The sequence below is a fragment of the Saccopteryx bilineata genome, chromosome 2, assembly GCF_036850765.1.
Source record: "Saccopteryx bilineata isolate mSacBil1 chromosome 2, mSacBil1_pri_phased_curated, whole genome shotgun sequence".
Taxonomy (NCBI): domain Eukaryota; kingdom Metazoa; phylum Chordata; class Mammalia; order Chiroptera; family Emballonuridae; genus Saccopteryx; species Saccopteryx bilineata.
Window position 1 is genome coordinate 358,894,402 of NC_089491.1, and position 26,918 is coordinate 358,921,319.

Sequence of the window (26,918 nt, forward strand, 5' to 3'; positions counted from 1 at the left end):
CGGCTTTGGAGCTCACCGGCACCCGCTGGGACTGGGGTGCACTTGCGTCTAGCTGGTGAGTCCCTTTGGTTGTTTGATGGTCAACACAGATGTTAGCTTTTAGAATGGCATAGTGAGTTGTCAAAAGCTGGGCCCTGCACTTTCCAGCGGTGTGACTATGGGCAGTTCAACTAGCCTCTCGGCACCTCGGTGATCCCATCTGAAAACTGGGGATGGTAACAGTGGCTGTCAAAGGTCATGGTGAGGCGTAAGTGAAGCAGTCGCTAAAGTGCACTGAGCCTGGCTAATCGCAAGCACTGGATAAGTAATGGTGGAGGTTGCTAGTATCCATATGTGTTATTTGCACCAGAGTCATCCCGGCCAAGAGCCTGTGGCTTCTGCGAGGCCGGTGGTTTGTGGCGGGAGGTTTCAGCACGTCGCACTCTGTGGAGTGAAGGAGAGCTGGGCCTGGAGGCAGGAGCTGGAGTTCTTGTCCAGGCTCCATTCTCTCTCTCTCTGTATTTGGCAGAGTTCCTCTGGCTCTTCATCCATGGGTTGGGAAGCTCCCAGTCTCCATGTCTCTATAGAAGATGCTCAGGTAGGCCAAGGGCACAAGAATGATCAGGGCCTGCAGGGAGACTGGTGGCAGATGGATGTTGGGCAGACAGGGGAGCTGGAGAGCCACGCCCTAGGATATCTCTCTTGGATTGGGGAGACAAGAACAGAGGCATTTCCCAGAGTGGGCAATGTTCTATCTGGCTCTGGAGTTGAGAAAGAACCAGAGGTCAAGCCAGGGCTTTGCTGGGCTGGGTAGTTTTTTGGGACTGGTCTTTAGTTCAGATTGGTGTGTTTGTGAATCTCATATAAACCCAAACAACCATTTCCTTCAGACACCTCAGATCACTCTTGGAATTCCCACATCACTGTAAAACGTTTGACAGTGACAAGTGGATTGCCATGGGGCTCACATGCTGGATACATCCCAGCCCTGACAGTGACAGATTATCCTATCTCTGTCCACCCTCCCTGCCTAGATCAAATGGCCTCTCAGTTTCTATCCTGCTCTCCACTCTGGGAGAAGCTTGGTTTTTAGTAGGGAATTGGGTGTAGGTGTGCAGTACAGATTCAGGGTTTGTTGACTGACTGAATGATGGTACTATGTAGGTTGCTTCCTATTTACTGGGTTGGGTTAGATTTGGATTGGTCAGAGGAAGAGGTGAAGCTGCTAAAAAGAACACGATGGAAAGGTTGGCTGAAGCTCCTGCTATATTAGGTGCTCTCTGGTTGGTCTGTTCAGAGCTGCTAGCCAGGTATCAGGTTGATTCTTGGTTTTATAAATCAGACTTATCCAAGGGGAGACATTCCTGGACAGCCAATCCTGTCATATGGTTTGGGTTTTATTCGTACTTTGGGTTTTGAGCTTCCTACGACACTTGTTTGAGCAAGAAGATAGTACAGGTTCCAGGCTTCTGAGTGGAAAGGTATTGTCCCTACCTGCCTGGCCCCAGACTGGGAAGGCCTGGGCTGATTGGCCCCCAGGCTCTGGTGTGAGGTCTGGGGCTGAGTTTAATGACCGAGAGAGAATCCCAAACCTTTCCAAGAACTGGTAGAGAGCTGGAGGTGCCTGGAGCCAGGCTGCCTGGAATCCAATCTAGGTTTCGTTTTTTACTAACTATGTGACCTCAAACAAGAAATGTACCCACTCTGTGCCTCAGTTTTCTCATCTGTAAAATATTTACCTCTTAGAGATGTGAGATTGAAGTGAGTAAAGGCCTGTGAAGTGTTAGTGCTTGCCTTTGCATGGCATGTGCTCAAACACATCAATACTTGTCATTCTTTCTAGCCTCCTATGCCTTTTAAATGGTGACAGGCTCCCCATATTATGAACAGTTCTTGACAGGAAGTTATCTCTGGAAGCAAAGATTAGTGCCTGGTGTCAGCCTTCTGAAGCTTTTCATGGCTTCCTACTGTTCATGCAGTAATACTCATGCCCTGTGGCCTTGACATTCAAGGCCAACAGCGATCTGGTTCTGACCACGCCTCCTATCCTCCAGTCCACTGACTGTATCTTCATTGGCTACTCCAGGGGTCCCCACCCTCTCCCCGAGTCCCAGCCCAACCCTGCTCTCCTCCAGCACATCTGTTACCTCCTCCATGCAGCCTTTTCCAGCAAGCACCCTGGCTCCTCCTGCCATCCCCACGTCCCAGGTGGCACCTGGTTGCTGTCTCAGATGAGATTGGAGTCCTCTTTGTGCCCCCAGCACAGGGCTGGGCATTCAGTAGGACTCAGTAGGTGGGTATTGAGTGATGGATAAATGAATGGGTGAGTGGTTGGAAGCAGGGCTTCCTGTAGCCAGACACACTTCCTGCCATAGGGGTTCCACCTGATGGATGAATCAGAGAAAGACTCAGGTTCTCGCGAAAGCAGAAGAGACAGGAGGGGAAATGGGCCAGCAGTCAGTTGTCTGTCCTGCTCACAGGATGCAGAGTGACGGAACTGCCTCGTTTTTCCCCATGGATCTGGGGATCAGATCATAGCTGATTTATTGCCATGATGTGCTCTGAGTTTTCACTGCTTGAACTTTCACTGGAAAATGCGTATCTTGAAAAGACTCCCATTCGTTCAGTGGCTGTTTTCTGGCCCCCAGCCACTGCTGGAACATGATTCTCCCTAATCTCCTGTGAAAGTGGGAACTACAAGTGCCTGTATCTGATCTCTCATTTCCCCACGCTGACCAGCACAGCTTTTTTTTCATCAAGAGATGGGTCAGGCAAGCTCCCTGCCCAGGAGGAGGTCACAGAGAAGGGGAGATTAAACAGTGACAGTTGCTAGACTGCACAGTGGACCAGAGAGCCATGAGTGGTGGAAGGGCCATGAGTGATGGATGGCCAATGAGCTGGGCCACCCGGAGGGGCAGGGAGCATGGCCAGTGCAGGGATTAGGGGGTGTGGAGAAGACTGGGCCCCAAGGGAGGTGACGTTTGAGAGGTGGTAAGCTTTGGGCAGGAAAAGTAGGAGGAAGCACCCCAAATGGAGGCACTATAGGAGTAAAGGCCAGTGGGAGGTGGGAGAGCTTGGGTACCAGGGAGAGGGATTCCCGTCTGGATAAAGGGGAAGAGCAGGAGGTGAGGTTAGGAAGGGAGTGAAAAACAGTATCTATACACATTTACAGCCACACGTGCTGGCACTTGCTGCCAGCTTAACTCCAGGTGTTTAGGCCTGAAAGGCCCACTAGCCCCTGACAAACAGTGCAAAAGTCCTCTACAAACTCAATGGCTGCAGCAGTGAGGTGGAAAAGCAAAGGCAGGCGAGGGCATGGCTGGTGATGGGGAAGCATGGCATAGGAGGGCCTGTGCAGACTGAGGCGTGAGCGTGCCAGTCTCTGCCTGCCACCTAGTTTCCATGCTGCACACCGCTCGGCTCTTTGGGGCTGAGCTGTCCTCATCACCCAGTTGTCCCTTGAATGCACAGCTGGAGACACCACTCACCCCAAGGTGAGAATAAACCCGATCTTGGTGGCTGCCCGCAGGCTGCGTCTTGGGCAAGAATGAAGAAATGGGGGAGCTCAGACTCGGGGGAGTCTGAGGACTTGCAGCAAGAAGACTCCCGCCCTGACCCCACGGATGGAGACCCGAACTCCAGGCCAGCTCCGGCCAAGCCTCACATCTTCTGCACGGCCAGGAGTCGCAGCCGGCTCTTTGGAAAGTGTGACTCGGAAGAGGCTTCTCCTATGGACTGCTCTTATGAGGAAGGTCAGCCAGCCTCCTGCCCGGCCATCACAGTCAGTCCTATTGTCATCATCCAGAAGACTGGGGATGGCCCCATCTGTGCCAGGTAAGCTGCTTCTGGAGCCCAGCTTCCTCCCCACCAGGAGCCCACCTGGCTCAGCGGGCTGAGGTCCCAGCCATGGAGACACCAGGTGATGCTCTGGCTTATGGCCTGAAGGTCATAGAGCTGGGGAGCCTGGGAGCCTTCAAAGATTGTCGATTGCAGCATCTATACTCATAGAACCTTCAGGACACAGGTTACCAGTGGATGTTGGCATATATACTGATTCTAGCTGCTGGCTGATCGCTAGGTGTCCAGGCCTAGAATACCTAACAGCCCCAAACACTTAGATTTCCAGTTAAAAAGGGTCAAGGGCAGGACACTTTTAGACAGAGTACAAAACAGCTCCAGTGAGGAGCCCACCAGCCCTCCTCCCTCCTCCCAGGCAAGGCAGGGAAGGAAGATGATTCTTGACTCTCTGGGGCCAGCCGAACCCCTGCTTCCAGCCCCCTCTAGGCTACTGCCTTCTGAACCCCAGCTCCTGAGCAGGCCCAGAAGCGGGTGGCCTGGGTATTGGATGAAGCAGTGGCGACAAAGACTTTTTAGAGTGTGTCTATAGACAGGGCGGGGACAGAATGGGGGCACATCCACTTCCTGGACAGTCACCTAGATGGAGGGGTGGATTTCATATCATGTGTTTTCTCCTTTTGGTGTGCTTTGGGGTTTCTTCCTGCTCCTTGAGAAGCTCCAAGGGCCTCAGGTCCTAGCGGGAGACGAGGGTGTTTTCTGGCCTGCAGGCAATTATCCCAGGACTCTCTTGTTGGCGTCAAGAAGAACCTCAAGCTCTACGACCGCAGGAAGATCTTTGAAGCTGTTGCTCAGGACAACTGTGAGGAGCTGGAGAGCCTGCTGGCCTTCCTGCAGAAGAGCAAGAAGCACCTTATGGACAACGAGTTCAAAGGTGGCCCCGGAGAGGGCCGGGCCCCGGGAGCGCCCCAGCTGCCACCCCCTGCTCTGACCCTCACTTTATCTTGCAGACCCAGAGACAGGGAAGACGTGTCTGCTGAAAGCCATGCTCAACCTGCACGATGGGCAGAACTCCACCATCCCCTTGCTCCTGGAGATTGCCCGGCAGACGAACAGCCTGAAGGAGCTTGTCAACGCCTGCTACACAGACAGCTACTACAAGGGTGAGGAGGGGCGTGCTTGGCACAGCTCTGCCACAGTGCACCTGGAGCCAGGAGGGCACAGCCAATGCCTGGGAGAGCCTCTGAGCAACTTGCTCCCTGTCCTACCCATCAAGTTGGTATTCTGGTGTTCCTGCCTCCCGCACCTGCTGGCTTGGTCTGTCCTGGTGCTGAGGGTCCTGTCCTCCTGTGGGTCCGGTGTTCCTGGCCTCTGGAGCTGTTGGCCTCCCTCTCTGTTACTGCTCCTGGCTCTCAGACAATTTTGACTCCTCCAGTTTGCAGTTTGGTGGCCTGTGTTCCTGGGGATCTTTAGCCTGCCTCAAGGACTCCCTGTACCCCCTTTGGGGATCCTGGCCTGGTCTCCTCTATTGGGGGGGCATCTTCCACCTTCTGTCCAGGCCCTCCCCAGCACCGTCTGGGCACCCCCTGGGCACCTCCTACAGGGCATGAGCCCAGAACCAACAGCTCGCACTCTCACAGGCCAGACGGCGCTGCACATCGCCATCGAGAGGCGGAACATGGCGCTGGTGACCCTCCTAGTGGAGAACGGGGCAGATGTTCAGGCTGCGGCCAATGGAGACTTCTTTAAAAAAACCAAAGGACGACCTGGCTTCTACTTTGGTAGGGAGACCATGTGGCAGACACTTGACTTATTGATGATTGCTGAGGGGAGCTTTGGGGTGGAGACAGAGGGAGATACCAGCAGGATGGTCCAGGGCCCAAGCCGTCTGTTCCTGAAGCCCACTGTGTGCCTGTGTTGGCTGCAGGTGAGCTGCCCCTCTCCCTGGCTGCGTGCACCAACCAGCTGGGCATCGTGAAGTTCCTGCTGCAGAACTCCTGGCAGCCAGCAGACATCAGCGCCGGGGACTCGGTGGGCAACACGGTGCTGCACGCGCTGGTGGAAGTGGCCGACAACACGGCTGACAACACCAAGTTTGTGACGAGCATGTACAATGAGATTCTGATCCTGGGGGCCAAGCTCCACCCTACGCTGAAGCTGGAGGAGCTCACCAACAAGAAGGGGCTGACACCACTAGCCCTGGCCGCCAGTAGCGGGAAGATTGGGGTAGGAGGGGGACTTGGCGCGCTAAGCTGGCATGCTGCAGGAGGGACTGCCTGCCTCACTGTGCATGAATCCTGCCCGAGGCTGTCACAACAGCCTATAGCATTGGGGTGGGGCTGTTAGAGTGCGCCAAAGGAATTGTGGTTGCTGAGGAGAACCCAGCGTTGCACACGTGGCCATTTCTTTTTATGGTTTTAGATCAACTTTATTGAGGTGTAAGTTACATCAAACAAATGGCAACATCTAAAGCATTTGGTTTGATGAGTTTTGATAAATGTATGCAGCTCTACCCGCCCCCCCCCCCCCCCCAACATACAGAACCTTGTTGCCTGTGGTTCTCTCTGGCCCTTTTGCAGTCTACCCACCCCTTGGCCCTGCCCACTCTAAACAGCTACTAATTTGTTTTCTATCACTTTAAGTGATTTTGCCAGAAAAAAAGTTCTTTGTCCTTAGACTCCTTTGCTGTCTCAATTTGTAGGAAGCCAACCTAAATGTAAACATAAGCATTTAATCTAATTAAGTTATCACAAGAGATGCTTTTATGATATTTATTTAAGCTATTGGCTCTTGTGAACCTTATTTTCATTTATTTATTTTTTATTGAATTTATTGGGGTGATGTTAATAAAATTATGTAGGCTTCAGGCGGACAACTTTATAATACATCATCTGTATATTGTGTTGTGTGTCTACCACCCCAAGTCCACATGTGGCCATTTCTGATTTCTAACTGAGCATCACCAACAAGACACAGGATGGGGGGTGGGTGCTGGGACCTGGACTGGGGCTGGGTTGAGCCGAGGGTAAAACAGATGTGATCAGCCAGGTGTGATCACGTGGTGGGTCAGATGTGGCTGCGGTTGGGGTCTGAGGCAGCGGCAGGTTGATCTGGATGGTGGCCAGGAGGCTGCTGGATGGAGGTAGGTGCTTGGGTAGGGGCTCCAACTGGCCTGGGAAGCAAAATTATTCCTGAAGCGAAGCTAGTGGCCGTGTGGGGACACAACCTGTGGCCGGGCACCAGGCTGGTTTCTCACAGGCTCTTGTATTCCCATGGCAGGTCTTGGCCTATATTCTCCAGAGGGAAATCCAGGAGCCCGAGTGCAGGCACCTGTCCAGGAAGTTCACTGAGTGGGCCTACGGGCCTGTGCACTCCTCACTCTATGACCTGTCCTGCATCGACACCTGCGAGAAGAACTCGGTGCTGGAGGTCATCGCCTACAGCAGTAGTGATACCCCTGTGAGTGGACCAGGGCTGGGACCAGGGGAGGGCTTTCTGTCTCACCACACCCAGCCCCCATCCTCGCCCCTGGTCTGGCTCTGCTAGGTTCTCATCAGTGAAAACCTGCTGCCCGAGATCTATGTCCTGCAGCCTCATCAACCCACTTGTTCCCTTCGTCATACAAACCATATACAGTGATATTCCCATAAACACTTACATCAGAAGTACGTAGACAAAAAGAGTCTTCCTTTTATTTATATAAAAACATGCAGCTTCATTTTGTTTACACAAACGGGAACATACTGGCCCTCCCTGGCTGGTTGGCTCAGTGGTAGAGCGTCAGCCTGGTATGTGGAAATCCTGGGTTCAATTCCTGGCCAGGGCACACAGAAGTGACCATTTGCTTCTCCATTCCTCCTCTCCATCTCTTTCTTTCTCTTCCCCTCCTGTAGCCATGGATCGAATGGTTTGAGCAAAGTAGGCACTGGGCGCTGGGGATGGTTCCATGGCCTTGCCTCAGGCACTAAAATGACTTAGTTGCCAAACAACAGAGCAGCAGCCCAGATGGGCAGAGCATCGCCTAGTAGGGGGCTTGCCGAGTGGATCCCTGTTGGGGCGCATGTGGGAGTCTGTCTCTGCCTCCCTGCCTCTCAATTAAAAAAAATGGGATCATATACATAATGTGGAACAACCAATTTTTTCACTTAATGATGTGTCTTTTTAGACAATTTTGTATCCGTACATATGAGTCTGCTTCGTTAAAAAATCCACAGTACAGATGAGGAGAAAATGTCCATGGAAGGATGTCCAAGTTATTTCCAGTTTTTGCTACTATGATGGTACAGGCCACTTGGTGTGGGTTTGAGAATTATTCTATGAAGGATATCTAGAATTAGAATTGCTTAGTCAAAGAGTATGTACATTTTAATATTTTAATAGCTACTGCCAAATTGTCCTTCAAAAAGACTTTGTCAATGTACTTGCCCACCACCAGTGTTGACATTGGTTGATAAAATTACATAGTTTTCAGGTGTGCAATTCTATAATACACCATCTGTATATTGTACTGTGTGTTCACCACCCCAACCTTTTTTTTTTTTATCGCTTCTGTGACTTGTGTCTTGCTTTGGAGGGCTTTTTCCACTTCAAGATTATACCCATATCCTTCAATAGTTTCCTTTAGTTTTTTTTGTAGGTATTTTATGTTTGCCTCTTTAATTTATCTAGAATTAATTTTTGCATAGGTGTGAGATAGGCACATTAATTATTTGGTTTCCAAATAAGGGTACCAATGCCCCTAAATGAAAGGCTCATCCTGCCACCATGGCTTTGAGAAGGCCACCTTCCCTGTCAGTTCTTTCTAAGGTGACACTCTGAGCCTGTGAGGCTGACTCAGGGCTGGTGTCTGTGCTGTTGGCCAGGAGGGGCTGCCACATGTCTCATGGGGCCAAGAGGCTGTGCTTACAGGGCTCGAGTCCAGGGAGGGAGAGGCGCGGCCCACAATGCTGTGCCTGTCCGCACTTATCCGGCTGCCATAATGAATCCGGGGGACTGGGCTGGTTAGTGGATGGCATCACAAGGACTTGGGTGTTTGACATGGGGAAGAGAGGGATGTGGTGCCATGGCTGCTGCCTTCATGTTTCCGGGGGCTCTGGGAGCCAGGAATGTAGTAACAGGTTCCCTGAGTGCAAAGCTGGAACCATTAGTGGAAAGCAGAGAAGACAAACTTTATTCTGGAGGATAGATCTTCCCAATAGTTAGCATTTCTCTACAGGCTTCTTGAGGCAGCAGGGAGCTTCCCATCCCCAGAAGCATTCAAGAAAACACTGAACAGGGATCTCATTGGGGGAGCTCAAACTTGGGTTGGGGGTTGGGCTCGATAGCCTGAAGGCCAGGATGACCTGATTTTGGCTTACCCATCTTAGGGATACTTGAACTTTAATAGAGATCTGGACACCAGACTTTTGCCCCAAAGCCTACTTATAATGATGGTATCCCGGGCTCAGGCCCACCCACAGCAGGGGAGTCTTTCTGGTTGCCTTTGATCTCCTGGTCGGTAATGACCACTCTTGCCTGAATAGCCTACCTGACCCAGGTCTGGAAATGTGAGAAGTAAGGAACCCAAAGGCCCCTTCTAACCTGCTCTCAGCCCCTCCCTAAGCAGCCTCATGCCAGCCTCTGCCTGTGTCAGCCTCTTCCCATTACTGTGGGACTACTAAGGATGTAGATGCCCAGGAATGAGTTATTAGAGGTAATGGGCATAGAGTGTTGGGCAGCATTTGTTAGTTCTCAAGTGTCTGGGGCATTTATGGTCCCTTGTCCAACTCCACCCCTTATTCACTGTACGTGCAGGGCACTGAGGTGCAGAGTGTGGGCCTGCTGGCTCAACTCTGCGCCCCTCAGCTGCTCTGTGGGCCGAGAGCGTGGTCAGGGCCGGTCCTGTGCAGAGATGTGGGTGTGGGGAGTGCCTGAGGCTGATGAGGGTTCCCGGTGGGGCGTGACCCTCACCTGTCTTTGCTCCCCTCAGAATCGCCACGACATGCTCTTGGTGGAACCTCTGAATCGACTGCTGCAGGACAAGTGGGACCGATTTGTCAAGCGCATCTTCTACTTCAACTTCTTCGTCTACTGCTTGTATATGATCATCTTCACCATGGCCGCCTACCACAGGCCTGTGGATGGCTTGGTGCGGCCTGAGGCTCGGGCCTTGGTGTGGGTGGGGGGAGAGGGGAGGGGCGTTCCTATCAGACCCCTGAGACCCCAAGCCCAGGCCGGGCCCTGGACTCCTTCCCTGCCCTCTCAGGCTGTCCTGGAAACCTGCCTGTTCTAAGCTGAGGTCCCTGATTACAGAGGGGGCATACTAGGGTAGAAAGAATGCAGGAATTGGGGCTCAGGAAGCAGCTCTCCCCTGAGCTGGGTGTCCACAGAGTCATGGGATGGTACAAGCCCTAAGCCCACAGCCATCCTGCTTTCCTGCCCACCTCCGTTCATGCACTCGCACATTATTTATTCCCTGGACATAGACTGTGCCAAACCCTGGGCCGTCCATCAAATCACCTTAACACCAGATATTTTCCTCTTTCAGGAAACATAGATTCCCTTGAGTTTTGGAATTAAGTCCTTTCCATTCAATACCCAAACACTTAATTTTGTTGCTTTTATTTCCAGGGTGCCTTGCTTGTAAATTTGATTTAAAAACTCAATTCCCTAGTTAGATGAAACCTGATCTCTCTCTACCTATTAAGGCCATTTAATGACTTCATTTTAAGAGAAAAGAGAAATGTGCTAATAGGATGGACCAGAGAACTAGTACTTATGAAACACTGACTGAAAGGAAACTCACATCAGGAAATGGAGGCTGAACACAAGGACCACACACATGTGGGATGCCTCTCTCTCCACCCTCCTTGGGAAACTCTGATGCATCTGGGAGCCCAGGGGTTCGCCGTAAGCCTTGGGAACAGCAGGAAGCATGTGGCATTGGGTCTGTAAGCGCGCCTCCACCTCTGCCATCGTCCTCTTTCCAGCAAAGTCTGGGTTGAGACTTGTCTGAGAGATAGCACAACATTGTAAGGATGCTCCATTTGGTACCTGGAGACTGCCCCTTTGGGAATCAGGTCCCACAGAGCGGCATCCACGCGGACGTCTCCCAAATAGTGCATTGTCTTTATTTGTGTCTCTCTCCTGATGGAGTCTGAGCCTCTTGGGCAGGGGCTGGGTCTTCATCACAGGGCTTGGCACCGGGTAAGTGTTTGTCGGATGAATGAACGAGTGAATGGAGTCACTAATTTCTCTGTACCTTGCAGCCTCCCTACAAACTGAAAAACACTGTTGGCGACCATTTCCGCGTCACTGGAGAGATTCTTTCTGTGCTAGGGGGATTCTACTTTTTTTTCCGAGGGGTAAGCATTCTTTTCCACACTGTGAGTTTCCATTGTCACCAAAACAAAAAATCAGGAGTTTCACTCAGTGCTCACTGTCTTGAGGAGCTGAGAGATGCATGGGGGAGGCAAGAGCCTTCCGGATGCTCATGGTTGGAGGGTGGGCGTCTGCCCAGTGGGTCCTGCAGGCGGTCATTCTTGAAGATGGGCAGTTAGGGATCTCAGAGGTAGAGATAGGTCATGACTGGTAGTTGTTTAATTAATCAAAATAGTCCATTATCGGACAGAATAATGAAAGAACTCTACCTGTATATTGGAACCATTTTATTTTAACTGAAAACTCATAGATGCACATTCCTTGACTATTATTTTACTAAACGAGCAGTCTTTTCTTTGAATGTGGGACTATTCTTACAAGTACAAATAATTAGACATTATTGTGATTTCCCCCCTCAATCTAAGCCACATCTACTACCTACCTTTCTTTCCCTTTTTCCCTTTCTTTCCTTCCTTCCTTCCTTCCTTCCTTCCTTCCTTCCTTCCTTCCTTCCTTCCTCCCTCCCTCCCTCCCTCCCTCCCTGCCTCCTCTCCCTGCCCCTCCCCTCCCCTCCCCCTCCCTCCCTCCCTCCCTCCCTCCCTCCCTCCCTCCCTTCCTTCTTTACTTCCTTCCTTTTTTCCTCTTCCTCCCTCCCTCCCTTTTTCCTTCCTTCCTTTTTTTGTAACTTACTTTTGAGGAGTCATTGCACTCTATCTTCATAGAAACCACTGTATTTTCGCATTCACAGCTTATACTATAATAAAATAAAAAGTCACAGTAGTAAGTGCGACAGGCAAAAACCACTCTTGGCAAACACAGGCCCAGTGGGTGGGAGCTTAGTGGAGTGAGGGGGGTCCTGGATCTCCTAGCCTTCAGCGTTTATCAGGGCCCTGGGCGTCAGCTAGAATGTTTTCAAGGAGTGGACAGCACTGATTAATCTGGTAAATTAGTTCAGTGGAGGCTGATTAAAGAATTTTTACTGTAATGCATGCTTAAAGATATTAGAAAAAACCCTCAAATTACAAAGAAGAAGAAAAAAAATCACCCAATCCCATCATTCAAACACAGCAATTGATAATATTTGGGCTTTTTTTTTCTTGTCTTTACTTCTAGGTATAATTGTCATTGTACTCTTTATTTTAAAGAATCTCTACTGACTAAGTCACATAACATTAGCCTGACCCATGCTCTTCCACTCCCTTCATCGTCTCTGCTTTGACTCATTCCCATGGTCCATTGTGGTACCATTTAGGAAGTATTCTGGGCGCTCACCACTTAGCCAGGTCTAACCTTTCCTGGGATCTTCCTCTGTCTATTTATCTGCAGATTCAATATTTCCTGCAGAGGCGGCCGTCACTGAAGTCCTTGTTTGTGGACAGCTACAGTGAGATACTTTTGTAAGTGACCCTTTGGCTCTAATAACTCAAGAGCAGAAAACATCTGCTAAGGACACAGCAGTCAGCTCTCACTCATTCTGTCGCATACACTCGGCCTGAAACGAAGTGGGGCCTCACAGCATGTTGCATGAATAATGGAAGGCACTTGATAAACGTTTGGTGGGTGAATGAATTCCAAGGGTCCACTCTGTGCCAGGTATGAACCAGGTACTAGGGAATGCTAGACCTGTTTCACGGGCTCATGTGATTTATAGTCTGAGTTAGATGTATCCTTGTTCATTTTTTCTACCCTTCTGTCCATCCATCTGGTATTCACTGAGTTGGCTCAGGAATATCGAGATAAAAGAGACCTGCTTCTTGTCTTCAAGGGATTTCCAATCTTTAGGGCAGAGCTTCTTGACCTTGGCACTATGGACATGTTGGACTGGATGGTTCTTTGTTTTTTATCTTTTTTTTTTTCCTTAGACAGAGAGAGAGTTAGATAGGGACAGACAGGAACGGAGAGAGATGAGAAGCATCAATCATTAGTTTTTTGTTGCGACATACACCTTAGTTGTTCATTGATTGCTTTCTCATATGTGCTTTGACCGTGGGACTTCAGCAGGCCCAGTAACCCCTTGCTTGAGCCAGCAACCTTGGGCTTAAGCTGGAGAGCTTTTTTCTCAAACCAGATGAGCCTGCGCTCAAGCCGGCGACCTCAGGGCTCGAACCTGGGTCCTCCGCATCCCAGTCCGACTCTCTATCCACTGCACCACTGCCTGGTCAGTGGATGGTTCTTTGTTGTGGGGGCTGTCCTGTGCACTGTAGAATGTTATTATTTTTGCCCAATAGATGCCAGTAGCTCTCTCCGTGTCCCCTAGACAATAAAAAATTTCTCCAGATAACTTCCAAATGTTCCCACTTGGTGTGTGTATGTGTGTGTGTACAAAATCACCCCTGGTTGAGAATCACTGCTTTAGGGGGAGAGAGATTAATAAAAACAGTTCTAAAAACAATGTGAATGTCACAGGGAAACTCCTTTCTTCATAAATAAGCCAGAACCTTATGAGGTCCCTTGGAGGGCCCCAGATGCAGAAGGGACTTTCAATCGGTGAAGGGTCCTTTTCCTGGGATCTCAGCTTATGGCCTCTACACTGACCCTCTGGTTTCCCTCATTTCGGGGCCTCTTCTCTTTAATCCCGGCAAGTGTCATGTAAGGAGTTGATTTCTCACCCTATTGCAGCTGGCCTGTCCCTAGGAATCACAAACCCCATCCTGTTACTATCATCTTGAGATGCTTACATTGTAGCCCCACAGGACAAATTAAAGGGCCCATAGAGGCAATATTGCTCCCTGAGAATCATGGGCTAACGAAGGCAGGCCAGACAGCCCTACCCCTGCCATGGCCTGTGGTAGGTTCCTCCGTGGAGAGGCTCAGGCTGTGGGGTCTTCCTGTCTGTAAGGGTGCCAGGCCTCGGCGGTGCCCTTAGGCAGAGCTTCCTGTCATTCCGCCCGCAGCTTTGTGCAGTCACTGTTCATACTGGGGACCGTGGTGCTGTACTTCTGCCGCCGCAAGGAGTACGTGGGCTCCATGGTGTTCTCCTTGGCGTTGGGCTGGACCAACATGCTCTACTATACCCGTGGCTTCCAGCAGATGGGCATCTATGCCGTCATGATCGAGAAGGTGGGTAGGAGGGCCCGAGTGGTTTCTTCACAGAGCCCGTCCCCTTGGTGGGTATATGGGACCAGTCCCACAGACTTACTCCATCCTCTCCGTATAGTCTGAGGAAATGCTGGTTTGGCTGAAGACCCACTTTCCTAGCTAATTACCCCTCAAATTAGGTAGTTTGGCCTTGACCCGGGTTTGGGGGCTTCCCTAAAACTTGATGCCCTGGCCTACCAGGTCCCACTCTCCCACCAGAACAAAGGCCATGAGTGGGGGGAGCTGAGCTGTGGACGACTCCCTCAGGACACTACAGCCCACCAATCCAAACTTTCCTGCACGTTCTCCGATTCTACTTGGGCTCCATTTGAACCCCTGGGCTGACGCAGTCCTGGCCCTTCCCTCGGCCGTGCCCGGGCCTGGACTTGGTTCTGACAAGCCTGTTCTCTCCTGTAGATGATCCTGAGAGACCTATGTCGCTTCATGTTTGTCTACCTCGTTTTCTTGTTCGGGTTTTCCACAGGTAACAGGCATGGTCAGAGTGGGTGAGGGGAAAGGATTCCTGCTCCCCTTAGCTTCCTGAGGGTTCTGCAGGGGCGGATGGGGAGGGGCCAGCAGGGAGGGGCTCTGTGGGGAGGGGCTGATGGGGAGGAGCTCTGTGGGGAGGGGCCGGTGGGGAGGAGCTCTGTGGGGAGGGGCTGATGGGGAGGGGCTCTGTGGGGAGGGGCCCGGTGGGGAGGGCCCTGTGGGTGTGTGTCTGCGGATGACAGAGCAGTGGACAGAGCTCACACCAACATGAGCAGAACCTATAGATGTTATTCATAAAATGTTTTAAAGTAAGTTTTGAGGTAAGAAGTGCTACTTGCCTGTAAGATAGCTATATTTTGGCTAGGTTTCTTTTAAAAACTTATTTTGACATTTTAAACTTGCAACAGTGTTGCAAGAACAGCACAAATAACTCTCTACATTCTATCCAGATTCCCCCATGCTACACACACAGACACACACACACACACACACACCACTTAAAAAAACTGAGAGGCTCTGGCCGGTTGGCTCAGCGGTAGAACATTGGCCCGCTGTGTAGAAGTCCTGGGTTCGATTCCTGGCCAGGGCACACAGGAGAGGCGCCCATCTGCTTCTCCACCCCTCCCCCTCTCCTTCCTCTCTGTCTCTCTCTTCCCCTCCTGCAGCCAAGTTTCCATTGGAGCAAAGTCGGCCCGGGCACTGAGCACTAGAATGGCTCGTGTTGTGCAGAGCAACGCCCTAGATGGGCAAAGCATCACCCCCTCGTGGGCATGCGTGGTGGATCCTGGTCGGGTGCATGCAGGAGTCTGTCTGCCACCCCTCACTTCGGAAAAATACCAAAAAAACCCAAAACCGAACCAAAACAAAACTGAGAGTATGTTTTTTATGATCAGATGTGATCAGCCTTTACCACTAAATATTTTTAAAATATTTAATATTTCCTAAAACACAGGACATTCTCTTATGTAAACACAGTATAATGATCAAAAGTCAGGAAATTAACATTGATACAGAGCTGTTAGCTGAACAACCAACCTTATTCAGATTTCACTAATTGCCCTGAAAGCATCTTTCACAGAAATGGAAATCCCAGATCATGCATTACATTCAGTTGTCACACTTCTTTAGTCTCCTTCAATCGGCAGCAGTTCCTCAAACTTGGCTTGTCTTTTGTGACCTTAGCATTTTTTATAAGTGAAGGCCAGTTTTTACAACATCTCTCAGTCTGGGTCTGATGTTTTTGTTTGGGTCTGATGTGTCCTCATGATCAGATTTAGGTGAACATTTTTGGTCAGGATATCGGGGAAGTGATGTGTGTCTTCTTCAGCATTGTATCAGGAGTCCCACGACACCTGCTTGTCCCATTTCTGGTGATATTAACTTTGATTATTTTGTTTTGGTGGGTCTGCCAGATGTTTCCACTATCAAGTTATTATCTTTCCCTTGGTGATTGATGAGTAATTTGTGAGGAGATGTTTTCAGCTTATGTAAATATCCTGTTTCTCATCAAACTTTCACCCAATTGTTTTAGCATCCACTGATTATTTACAACTGAGTCACCTCATCCCAATGATTGTCAAATAATGGTCTTTTTTAAAAAAAGAATTCCTATTGATTTGAGAGAGAGGGAGAGAGAGAGAGAGAGAGAGAGAGAGAGAGAGAATGAGTGGGGAGGGGAAGGGAGAGAGACTGAAGCACCAACTCTTTGTTCCACTTAGCTATGCACCCATTGATTGCTTCTCATACGTGCCCTGGCCAGAGCTTGAAAAGGTGACCTCAGAGGTTGAGCTGGTGCCCTTGGCATCGAACAGGCAACCTTGGCATTCCGAGGGGCACTCTATCCACTGTGTCACTGGCCAGGGCAAATAATGTTTATTTTATTTTATTTTATTTAGACAATTAAATTTAAGAGGGTGACATTGGTCAACTAGAGTATGTAGATTTAGAGGAAACATCTCCACATCATTTGGACAGTTGATTATGTTGTATACCCATCACCCAAAGTCAAATCATCTTCCGTCACCTTATATTTGTCTCAGTTTATCCATGTTGTTGTAAATGATACTATGTCATCATTTCTTACGGCTGAGTAGTATTCCATTGTATATATGTACCACATTTTCTTTAAAATAATAGTTTTCTAAGTCCATCATTTCTTTTGCATTTATTTGCTGGCATTCTATTGTAAGGAAGAGCTTTCTATTTGTCCACACTTATTTACATAAATATAGTCTCATAGATTCTTTTATGTTTTTTTTAATGAATTCTCACTTTTTAAAATGGGTTATAACTCTCTACTACTGTCATCTACTTTGATACTCAAATTGTCTGAGGAATTGTCACTGGGAGCTCCTTCAAGCTGATTCCTGTGCCCTTTTGACACACCTATATAACTTGGCTCTGCTTCGATTCTCATCTGAGTCCTGCAGTTACAGCCTGTTTTGGAATCTTTGTTTGGGTGTCATGGGCAGCTTTAACTAGGACTGACAGGGATTGGTGTGGGTTCTGGCCTTGCTCTGAAGGCCCTGTTTATCAGTAGCCACAGGCAGGGATGAAGCCACGTGGGTTAGATTCTGGTTATGAACTAACCATGGGGGAAGCTGCTACAGAAGCTCTCAGGCTCTGAACTCCATTTCCCACAGAAGAGTGCAGAACGCAGAAGAGACCATTCTGCTCTGAGCTGCTTAGCTCATGGTTCTGGCACGGGGTGGCTCTGGGCCACCTTTTAAGAGGCACAGGCAGATGGAGCAACTGAGAAAGCGGCTGTGGACCCAGGGCTGACATACAGGGTTAGGCAGATTGTGCACTGCACAAAGCTGACTGTATTTACATTGTCCATGTAGATTTGTGTATTTATTTATTTATTTATTATTATTTTTTTTCTATTTTTCTGAAGCTGGAAATGGGGAGGCAGTCAGACAGACTCCTGCATGCGCCTGACCGGGATCCACCTGGCATGCCCACCAGGGGCGATGCTCTGCCCATCCGGGGCGTCGCTCTGCTGCAACCAGAGCCATTCTAGTGCCTGAGGCAGAGGCTACGGAGCCATCACCAGCGCCCGGGCCATCTTTGCTCCAATGGAGCCTCGGCTGCGGGAGGGGAAGAGAGAGACAGAGAGGAAGGAGAGGGGGAGGGGTGGAGAAGCAGATGGGTGCTTCTCCTGTGTGCCCTGGCGGGGAGTCGAACCCGGGACTCCTGCACGCCAGGTCGACGCTCTACCACTGAGCCAACCGGCCAGAGCCTGTGTATTTATTTTAATAATTTTTCATAGCAGACGATAAAGTTTGTACTGTAACAAAATAATATATTATGACAATTTTTCTGATAGTTTTGAAGAAAGGGGCTCTTTTTAAGAAAAAAATGACACAAAGGTGCTGCATAGCCGAGCCGTGTTCCTGCTGCAGCTCCATTCTAGGGTCCTGCGTGTATGTTGGGGGTCCTGGGATCCTGGCTTCCATTCAGCTGCACCCCTCCTTCCCCATGTCCTCTAGCGGTGGTGACACTGATTGAGGACGGACAGAACAAATCCGTGTCGGCAGACACTGCCTCGCACAGGTGGCGGGGGCCTGGCTGCCGGTCGCCGGACAGTTCCTACAACAGCCTGTACTCCACCTGTCTGGAGCTGTTTAAGTTCACCATCGGTATGGGCGACCTGGAGTTCACCGAGAACTATGACTTCAAGGCTGTCTTCATCGTCCTGTTGCTGGCCTACGTGATTCTCACCTACATCCTTCTGCTCAACATGCTCATCGCCCTCATGGGGGAGACTGTCAACAAGATCGCGCAGGAGAGCAAGAACATCTGGAAGCTGCAGGTGGGTCGGTTGGCGAGGCGTGTGTAGCAGGAGGGCATCAGCTGCTCCGCACAGCTGGCGCGGGGGCCCTGCAGGGTTTGAGGAGGAGCAGAAAGCTCAGCGGGTCGGGGGACCACGCAGCAGCACCTCCCGCAGCCGGCCCCCTCCCGGCTCCTCCTGCAGGGCTTCCCGGCCCAGTGTCATTAGCCTGTGTCCCTAGACTCAGTGTTTCCTGTGGACTGGCTGGCCAGCCCCTGAGGGAAGGAGGCAGAGGGCTCAGCACCATCCATGCGGTGCCCATCTCAGGGGGACTTGAGATTAAACTCTGGGGGAGCAGCTAAAAATGGGATAGGCCTCGACAGCTATAGTTTTGAGACCCCCGTGTTCATGTTTGCCTTCATCACTAATAATAAAAGTACTGTTCTCATTAAGTAGCACTGACTCTGTGCCAAGTACTTAACTCCATGCTCTCACTGAATCCCCACAACAATGCTGTGAAGTGGGCACTCTCCCTAGCGCCGCTGTTTGGATGACGGCACTGAGGCAAACGTGCAGAAGTTAGGTATCTGTGTTCAAAGCAACTGGAGTAGCCCAGCCAGGAGTCAGCCCAGGCAGTCTCACACTCAAGGCTCTGCTCTTGACCACTACTATACTGCCCCTTCGTGAGCTCCTCCGAGAGGGGCCTAGGGCTGGTAGACGCCACGTCACACACGGGGCTCACCACTCACCAGCAGTGCCTGGGCAGGTCTGGAACTGGACGGGCTGAGCTCCTTCTGTGGGCTGGTGACCACAAGGCTTCAGGAACCAGCCGGGTACAGAGGGCACTGGAGGTCCTACTCCGAGGTGCTGGGCCTGGGAGAGACCCCAGGGAGGCTGATCTTGGCAGCCAGCACTGGCAGCCAGGGGTGGCCCCTGGATGAATCCTCCACCCCTCTGCACTTTTGTGTCTTCCTGCAGAGAGCCATCACCATCCTGGACACAGAGAAGAGCTTCCTTAAGTGTATGAGGAAGGCCTTCCGTTCAGGCAAGCTGTTGCAGGTGGGGTACACTCCTGATGGCAAGGATGACTACAGATGGTGTTTCAGGTAATGCCCAAGCAGGAATAGAGCACGGGGGCTCAGATCAGCGTGGATATTGGGGACCCACCCGGAGCCAGCTGTATGTGCAGGGGCCATTCCAGGGCTTCGTGTGAGCATGGAGGACCCCCCTGCTGCCAGATGTGGTACAGAAGCCTGCCTCAGGGCCTCTTGGGGGCAGTCATGGACACAGGGGACTCTGCTAAGGCCAGCTGTTGGTATAGGGGCTGCCCCAGTGCTTAGCTGTGGCCATAGCAGACCCACCTTAGACCTCGGTTGGTGAGACCCAGACATTAAATATTGGAAAATGAGGTATCCAGAAGGGGTCAACAGGTAATCAGGATCAGGACCAAGAATCTAATATTTACAGTCCCTGGACCTGATGGTGTGGTCAGAGTGGGTATCCCCAGGTGGTGCCCAAAGGACAGGCCTGTTTCCCCCGCCCCTACCAGCTATGTCTCCCCATCCTGATCTATGGGCTTCTAGGGTTTGGCCTGTGGGGCCAAGCCCTCAACCTGGAAGCTTGGCATGGCTCTTAGGCTGCCAGCTCCCTGCCCCCTGTCCCCTCACCCTGCAGGGTGGATGAAGTGAACTGGACCACCTGGAACACCAATGTGGGCATCATCAATGAAGACCCGGGCAATTGCGAGGGCATCAAGCGCACCCTGAGCTTCTCCCTGCGGTCAAGCAGAGGTGAGATGTGAAGGGAAGGGTGCTGTGGCATGCTGGGCAGGTGAGGCTGGGGCTGCCCCCACTCTCTGCAGGCCTTCCTCACCCCATAGCTGGGGTGCTGGAATGGCCCCAAGTGTCCACCACCCTTATGAACTCAGTCACGAGCACTATTACATGCTCTCACGTGCACCTGCACAGCTGGCTGCTCCACATGCCCGTGCACGCCGCTCTACTAGCACCCCCGGCCCAGGCACCTGTCCTCGGTGCCCCAGAGGAAGCAGCGCAGCCCACACCCAGCCACCTGGATTGCTGACCTCATTGTGGGCTGTCCTGTCTCCTCTGCCCCATGCCTTCCACCCAGAGACTGCACTCAGCTCTGTGAGGCTTATGGACAAACAGCCATGCAAACCCTCACCTTGTGTGGGCACATCCAGGCAGGCAGAGCGGGGAAGAATGGGAGAGTAAAGGGTACACCTTGGGCAGAAAAGCCCTGCAGGCAGTAACTACTGGAAAAAAGTCCTTTAACAGTTAATGGTAAACATTTAACAGCAGACATTAAATTAAAAGTCTAATTGACAATACTCACTTAAAAAGGAAGCTAACTTACCTTATATTGAACACATTTTGAGTTATGATTACAATCCCCTCACAAATTCTTTGTTTTTTTAAAAATTGTGTTATATATATATATATCACACACACATATACCATATATAATATATATACACACATATCACAATATATATATAAAATAAAATTTGTCATTGTAACTTTTTTCAAAGTGTATCATTGAGTATTAATTGTATCTACAATGTTGTGCAATCAGCACCACTATCTACTTCCAGAACTTTTTCATTGTTCTGAACAGAAACTCTGTATCTGTGAAACAATTACTCCCCATTTATATTCCACTCATCCTTGGTAACCTCTTTTCTACTTTCAGTCTCAGTGAACTTGCCTATTCTAGGTACTTCATATAAGTGGAATTATACAATATATATCTTTTTGTGTCTGGCTGAATAATACTCCATTGTATATGTATAGTATACCACATACAATATTTTATTTATCCTTTCATCTGTTGGTTGACATTAGGATTGTTTCCACCTTTTTGGCTATTGTAAATAATGCTATGAATATTGGTGCATAAGTTTTTGTTTGAATCCCTGCTTTCAACTCTTTTGGCTAGGAGCGGAATTACTGGGTTATAATTCTAGGTTTACCTTTTTGAGGAACTGCCAAACTATTTTCCAAAGCAGCTATATCATTTTACATTCCCACCAGCAATGCACGAAGGTTCCACATCCTCACCAACATTTCTGTTCTTTTCTTTTTTTATTATAGCCATCCTAATGGAAGTAGTATCTCATTGCAGTTTTGATTTGCATTTCCCTGAATATCTTTTCATGTTCTTATTTACCATTTATAGATATTATTTGAAGAAATGCCTATTCAAGCCCTTTGCCCATTTTATTTTATTTATTTATTTTTTTGTGGCAGAGACAGAGAGAGTCAGAGAGAGGGACAGACAGGGACAGGCAGACAGGAAGGGAGAGATGAGAAACATCAATTCTTCCTTGTGGCTCCTTAGTTGATCATTGATTGCTTTCTCATATGTGCCTTGACTGGGAGGCTACAGCAGACCAAGTGACCCCTTGCTCAAACCAGCGACCTTGGGCTCAAGCTGGTGAGCCTTGCTCAAACCAGATGAGCCTGTGCTCAAGCTGGAGATCTCAGGGTCTCGAACCTGGGTCTTCCACATCCTAGTGTGACGCTCTATCCAGTGTGCCACCGCCTGGTCAGGCCCTTTGCCCATTTTAAAATTTGTGTTTTGTTCTTGTTGAGTTATAGGAATTCTCTATTTATTCAAAGATATTAATCCTTTATCAGATATATGACTTGCAAATATTTTATCCTCTTCTGTGAGTTATCTTTTTACTCTCAGTAGAGTTCTTTGATGTTCGAAAGCTTAAAAAATATATATATTTAAAAATATATTTGTATATATAATATATATATATTTAGTGAGGTGGGGGACAGGCAGGGTCAGACAGACAGGAAGGAAGAGAGAGATGAGAAGCATCAATTCTTCATTGCTGCACCTTAGTTGTTTATTGATTGCTTTCTCATATGTGTCTTGATCAGGGAGCTCCAGCTGAGCCAGTTACCCCTTGCTCAATCCAGTGACCTTGGGCCAAACCCAGCGACCTTGGGCTTTAAGCCAGCGAACTTTGGGCTCAAGCCAGCGACCACGGAATCATGTCTATGATCCCACACTCAAGCCGGCGACCCTATGCTCAAGCTGATGAACCCATGCTCAAACCAGATGAGCCTGTACTCAAGCCGGAGACCTAGAGGTTTCAAACCCAGGCCTATGCTCTATCCACTGTGCCACCGCCTGGTCAGACAAAAGTTTTAAATTTTGATGAAGCCCAGTTTATCTATCCAAATTTAACTACTCAATTTTGGAAAACTACTCAGGAACTTTATGTTTTCCCAAGGGCCTCCTGTAATCCTGTAATGTCCCCACGAGTCTCACTGGAAGCACGCCGTGTGTCATTTCATAGTACTTAGTGATGATCTCTTCTTCAGTTGTTAACTGGTCTGTTCATCACAGAGGCATTCGGAGATGGCTTTGCATATGATTTGAGCAGTTTTCCAACATCACTCCTATTGATTTAATGAAATCCCACATTTTTTAACAAGCTGTGCTGTTTTGTTTGCAGTTGATTTGCATTATGTTTGCATCACACTGTTGGCTGTTTACAACATGACACACCCACTGTGGTATTAACAAAGACACGGCCTGATGGCAGGGATGCTCACATTCATGCCACTTGGGATGGAGGTGGGGAACGGTTAGAGGTTCCCTGATTTCACACTTACATTTACTTAACAAATACTTTCTGAACATTTTGCTTTCCTGCACAACTTTGTAACAGTACAATGCCAGTACAGATAGTCAGATAATCCAGGGAACCCATGGGCCTGTGATTAGGAAGGGGTGAGGGAATACAGGAGCGCAAGGCCAGGGGAGAACAGTGGTCAGTAACTGAGCTAGGGAGAACTCCTGGGGAGCTCTTGGCATCAGGACTACAGGACGTGGGCTCTGGAACACCCATACCTAGTTTGAGGGTCTTGGAGCAGGAGCAGGGCCAAGCACTCCCCGAGGCTGGGTCTCCCTCCTCCTCTGTCAGCCAGGAGACGGGGTCTCAGTGAGCACCTGGCCCCTCTCCCAGTGATGCCATTCTGTTTCTATCACTGGGTTCCCTGAGGGATCATGTTTCAACAGTTGGGACTTAGTGTCAAACTGGAGTTAGGGGACAGGCTCGTGTAGCCTCTGGGAAACACCAGGACCTGAAGTATTATGCTGGAGTGGCCACAATGGGCCCAGCTTCTGGCATTCCTGATGCCTTTGAGATGTGGCTGGTGTTGGACACCAGCAGAAGGGCCTGAACTGTGGCCTAGGGGTGGGAGATGTGGCCAACCGGAGGCTTGGCTGACCAGGGCTCTGGCCAATGGAAAGAGAGCACACACAGCTCTCACTCCTGCCTGGCGTTCTCTGACGTGGCCGGGGCTGGAGATCGCTATGAGAGTGACAGCTAGGTCTTCCTCAGGAACTTCTGGGAATTACAGGCCACATGCGAGATCCCGGTCTGAGGCCCAGTGTTCTCATGGTCCCCTTGGCATTGCTTCCAATTTGCTAGGCGCTGGTGGAGCCTGGACCCCAAATCCTCATTCTCTCGCTGGTGTTCATCACCGTACACCTGAGCTGGTGGGAGCAGGTCAGGGGACAGGCCCTCCCACGTGGGCAGTGAGGAAACGGAGGCAAGAGAGGCAAGCAGCAGATTCTTGTGAAGCCATAGCAAGTCAGGCTGGGGCGGAGGAAGAGAATTTAAGCAGCTGCCAGAATGGACGCGGCTCCTGGAGCAGCTGAGGGGAGAGGAAATGGCACCGGCCTGGGCGCCTCAGGAAGCAGCGGCACACCTGGGCCCCGTTTATCTGGAGGTTGATAAGGCCAGCCAATGAATGTTTCTTATTGTTTTGCTGCATCCAAGGCAGTAACAATGATTTACCTTTAATTCCAGGGAGACACTGGAAGAACTTCACCCTGGTGCCCCTTTTAAGAGATCAAAGCACTAGAGACAGGCACCCGGCTCAGCCCGAGGAGATCCACCTGAGGCACTTTGCAGGGTCCCTCAAACCAGAAGATGCCGAGGTCTTCAGGGATCCTGCTGCTTTAGGGCAAAAGTGAGGGACCCCCACAGGAGGCTCCATGCTGTGGGCCTTCAGACGGCGCACCGGTGCTGGGGTCTGTGCAGGCACACCTGTGCTCTCAGCAGCCGCCAGCAGGGTCCAGTCTGCGCCTGCCTAGACACTTTCCTAGACTTCCCTGGACCAGCACGGGGAGCAGTGCCGGATGCATGGGAGAGATATCCATCCAACCCTCACCATCCCCACATGGATCTTCTAACAGAAAAGGATCTTGCTTTCAAGGTTTTACTGACTTTATCAAACACACGAACGATAACTCTCTTTGACATGTGTGATGCCCCTGTGTTCTTTGATTTCATATTGCTAGGAGTAAATGTAAATGAAGCCCCGAGGGACACCTTTTAGAACAGAACGCTTCCTTGGATGTAAAATGCTGACAGCCTCCTCTGCATTGTGCTTACTCTCTCCCCTGTCCAGAGTGGTCTGGGGGTGGTGGTGTTTACTCCTCAGAGAAGGTGAGGAGGCTGGTCCCATTCCCAGCTCTGCCAGAAGCAAGATTTCTTTCAGTGTGACTTTATTCTTCCATGACACATCACTGTTCCAGAAATATTAGCTCTATTGTGTTCAGATGAAAGTAAAGATCCACATCCCAAAGAGTTTTCTAGTGATCTTCCATTTGTAGTGGCATCGTCCCGCCCCCCATCCATACTTCCACCTCCATCCATCCTGCCATCCATCAAATAAATATGTATATCTATAAATCATATCAAGTGTGAACTTCGTGCCAGTCCTGGGGCCAGCACAGCTGATTGATTCTGTGCGGTTTATGTGTGTGTGTGTGTGTGTGTGTGTGTGCATGCACAGGGATATGTGTGTATTCTGTGCGCGTGTGTACTACCCCATGGTGTTGGGAGCCTTGGTCACCCTCTCATTGTTACCCATGGGTGAGGGCACTGCTGTCTGCATGCGCCTACCACCTGCAGCAAACAATGAACCATGGGCCAAACCCGGCCTGCCACCTGCTTTTGTACACAAACTTTTATTGGGACACAGCATGGCCATTCATTTCCATACTGTCTATGACTGCTTTCATGCTGCAGTGCAGAACTGAGTAGTTGCGACAGAGACCAAGTAGCTTGCAAAGCCTAAAATATGATATTTACTCTCTGGCCCTTCGCCTAAAAGTTTGCTGACTCCTGCTTTCTGAAAGAGAACTCAGCAAACAATGGTCCAGAAGAGCTGTCCCAGACGTTGGAGGAGTCGTGTTAAAGTCTGTGCAGTGTGGAATGAGCTGCCTAGTCATGGGAGGGTTAGATGTTGGTTCATGAAAAGTGGGGTGACATTAGCTGAGGCTGGGACTTCAGCCCTTCAGTGAGAGGGGTACCTGGAGGGAACACTGGGACCCCTCCTCCATGTCCTCCAGTGTCATATTTGCCTCCACACACAAAGCCTGACAGAGGAGCATGAGGGCTGGCTGACAAGGTGTACAGTGAGCCGTGGCCAGACCATGGCCAATGGGCATAGAGGAGGAATACTGACAGCCAGACTGTGTCTAGTGTCTATACAAAGTGCTCAACGTGCATTATCCTTCAAACTTCCTAACAACCTATGACAAGCTATCATCAGCTCCATTTTATAGATGAGGAAAATGAGGCTGGGACAGTTAGTAAGGTCACATGGCCAGTAAACCCAGGAGGTCTGACTCCAGAGCTCAAAACGGAATGGCAGAGCCTGGCTGCCTGGCAGAGCAGGGCTGGAGCGTGCCAGCCTACCCAGGTCAGAGGGAGGCGCGAGGGCTTCTCGCTTCCTGTTGTGGGCCCGGGACTCCTTGCTTTACCTGTAGGCCTTCCTCAGAAAATGTTGTGTGGATGTGAGATGTCCACAAGTTTCTGTAAATTGAATCAACTTTCAAAATCACTTAGAGCTGGAAGGGGTCTTGTGGGTGTTCTTTTGTAAAATGAAGGATCACAACTTTCTGTGTGAACCTGGGCTGTTTAAGGAGGATCCACCTGCAACTAGCCGTTATTTTGTTTGTGGGGTGTTTTTTTTTTGTATCTATTTCTGTCTTTTTAAAAAATTTTATTTTAATTAAATTTTTTCCATTATAGTTTATATTTAATATTATTTTATGTTTGTTTCTAGTACCCACCTGGCACCCTACACAGTTATCACAATATTATTGACTCTATTTCCTATGCTGTACATTACATCCTCATGACTATTGTGTAGCTCCCAATGGGTCCTTCGCAATCCCTTCACCTTTTTCAGCCAGTCCTCCAACCCCCTTCCCTCTGGAAACCCTCAGTCTGTTCTCTGTGTCTGTGAGCTGTTTCTGTTTTGTTTGTTCCTGTCGCCATCTCTTTATCTCTGTCCCCATGTGCCCCTTCCATCACTTGGAGGCAGGATGAGGCACAACCCAGAATCCCCGAGAGGGAGGCTGCTCAGCTATCCTCACCCAAGGA

The 26,918-nt window shown here is 49.9% G+C and overlaps 1 protein-coding gene across 1 annotated transcript; it reads left to right on the top strand.

Moving 5' to 3' along the window:
* Positions 1-24,517, top strand: TRPV1 (transient receptor potential cation channel subfamily V member 1). The gene is made up of 17 exons (XM_066255345.1): positions 1-55; positions 3,509-3,813; positions 4,545-4,708; positions 4,785-4,937; positions 5,415-5,555; positions 5,702-6,000; positions 7,054-7,233; positions 9,743-9,901; positions 11,022-11,117; positions 12,460-12,530; positions 14,028-14,193; positions 14,629-14,695; positions 18,192-18,514; positions 19,451-19,578; positions 20,147-20,262; positions 20,770-20,775; positions 24,330-24,517. Exons 2-17 carry the CDS (start codon positions 3,527-3,529, stop codon positions 24,494-24,496), a joined length of 2,523 nt encoding a protein of 840 aa, XP_066111442.1. The 5' UTR covers positions 1-55; positions 3,509-3,526; the 3' UTR covers positions 24,497-24,517.
* Positions 24,518-26,918: the final 2,401 nt, after the last annotated feature.

Coding starts and splice junctions, on each gene's coding strand:
- TRPV1 (XM_066255345.1), top strand. CDS start 3,527: ATGAAGAAATGGGGGAGCTCAGACTCGGGGGAGTCTGAGGACTTGCAG. Junction 4,938..5,414: donor CACAGACAGCTACTACAAGG/GTGAGGAGGGGC, acceptor GCACTCTCACAG/GCCAGACGGCGCTGCACATC. Junction 18,515..19,450: donor AGAACATCTGGAAGCTGCAG/GTGGGTCGGTTG, acceptor GTCTTCCTGCAG/AGAGCCATCACCATCCTGGA.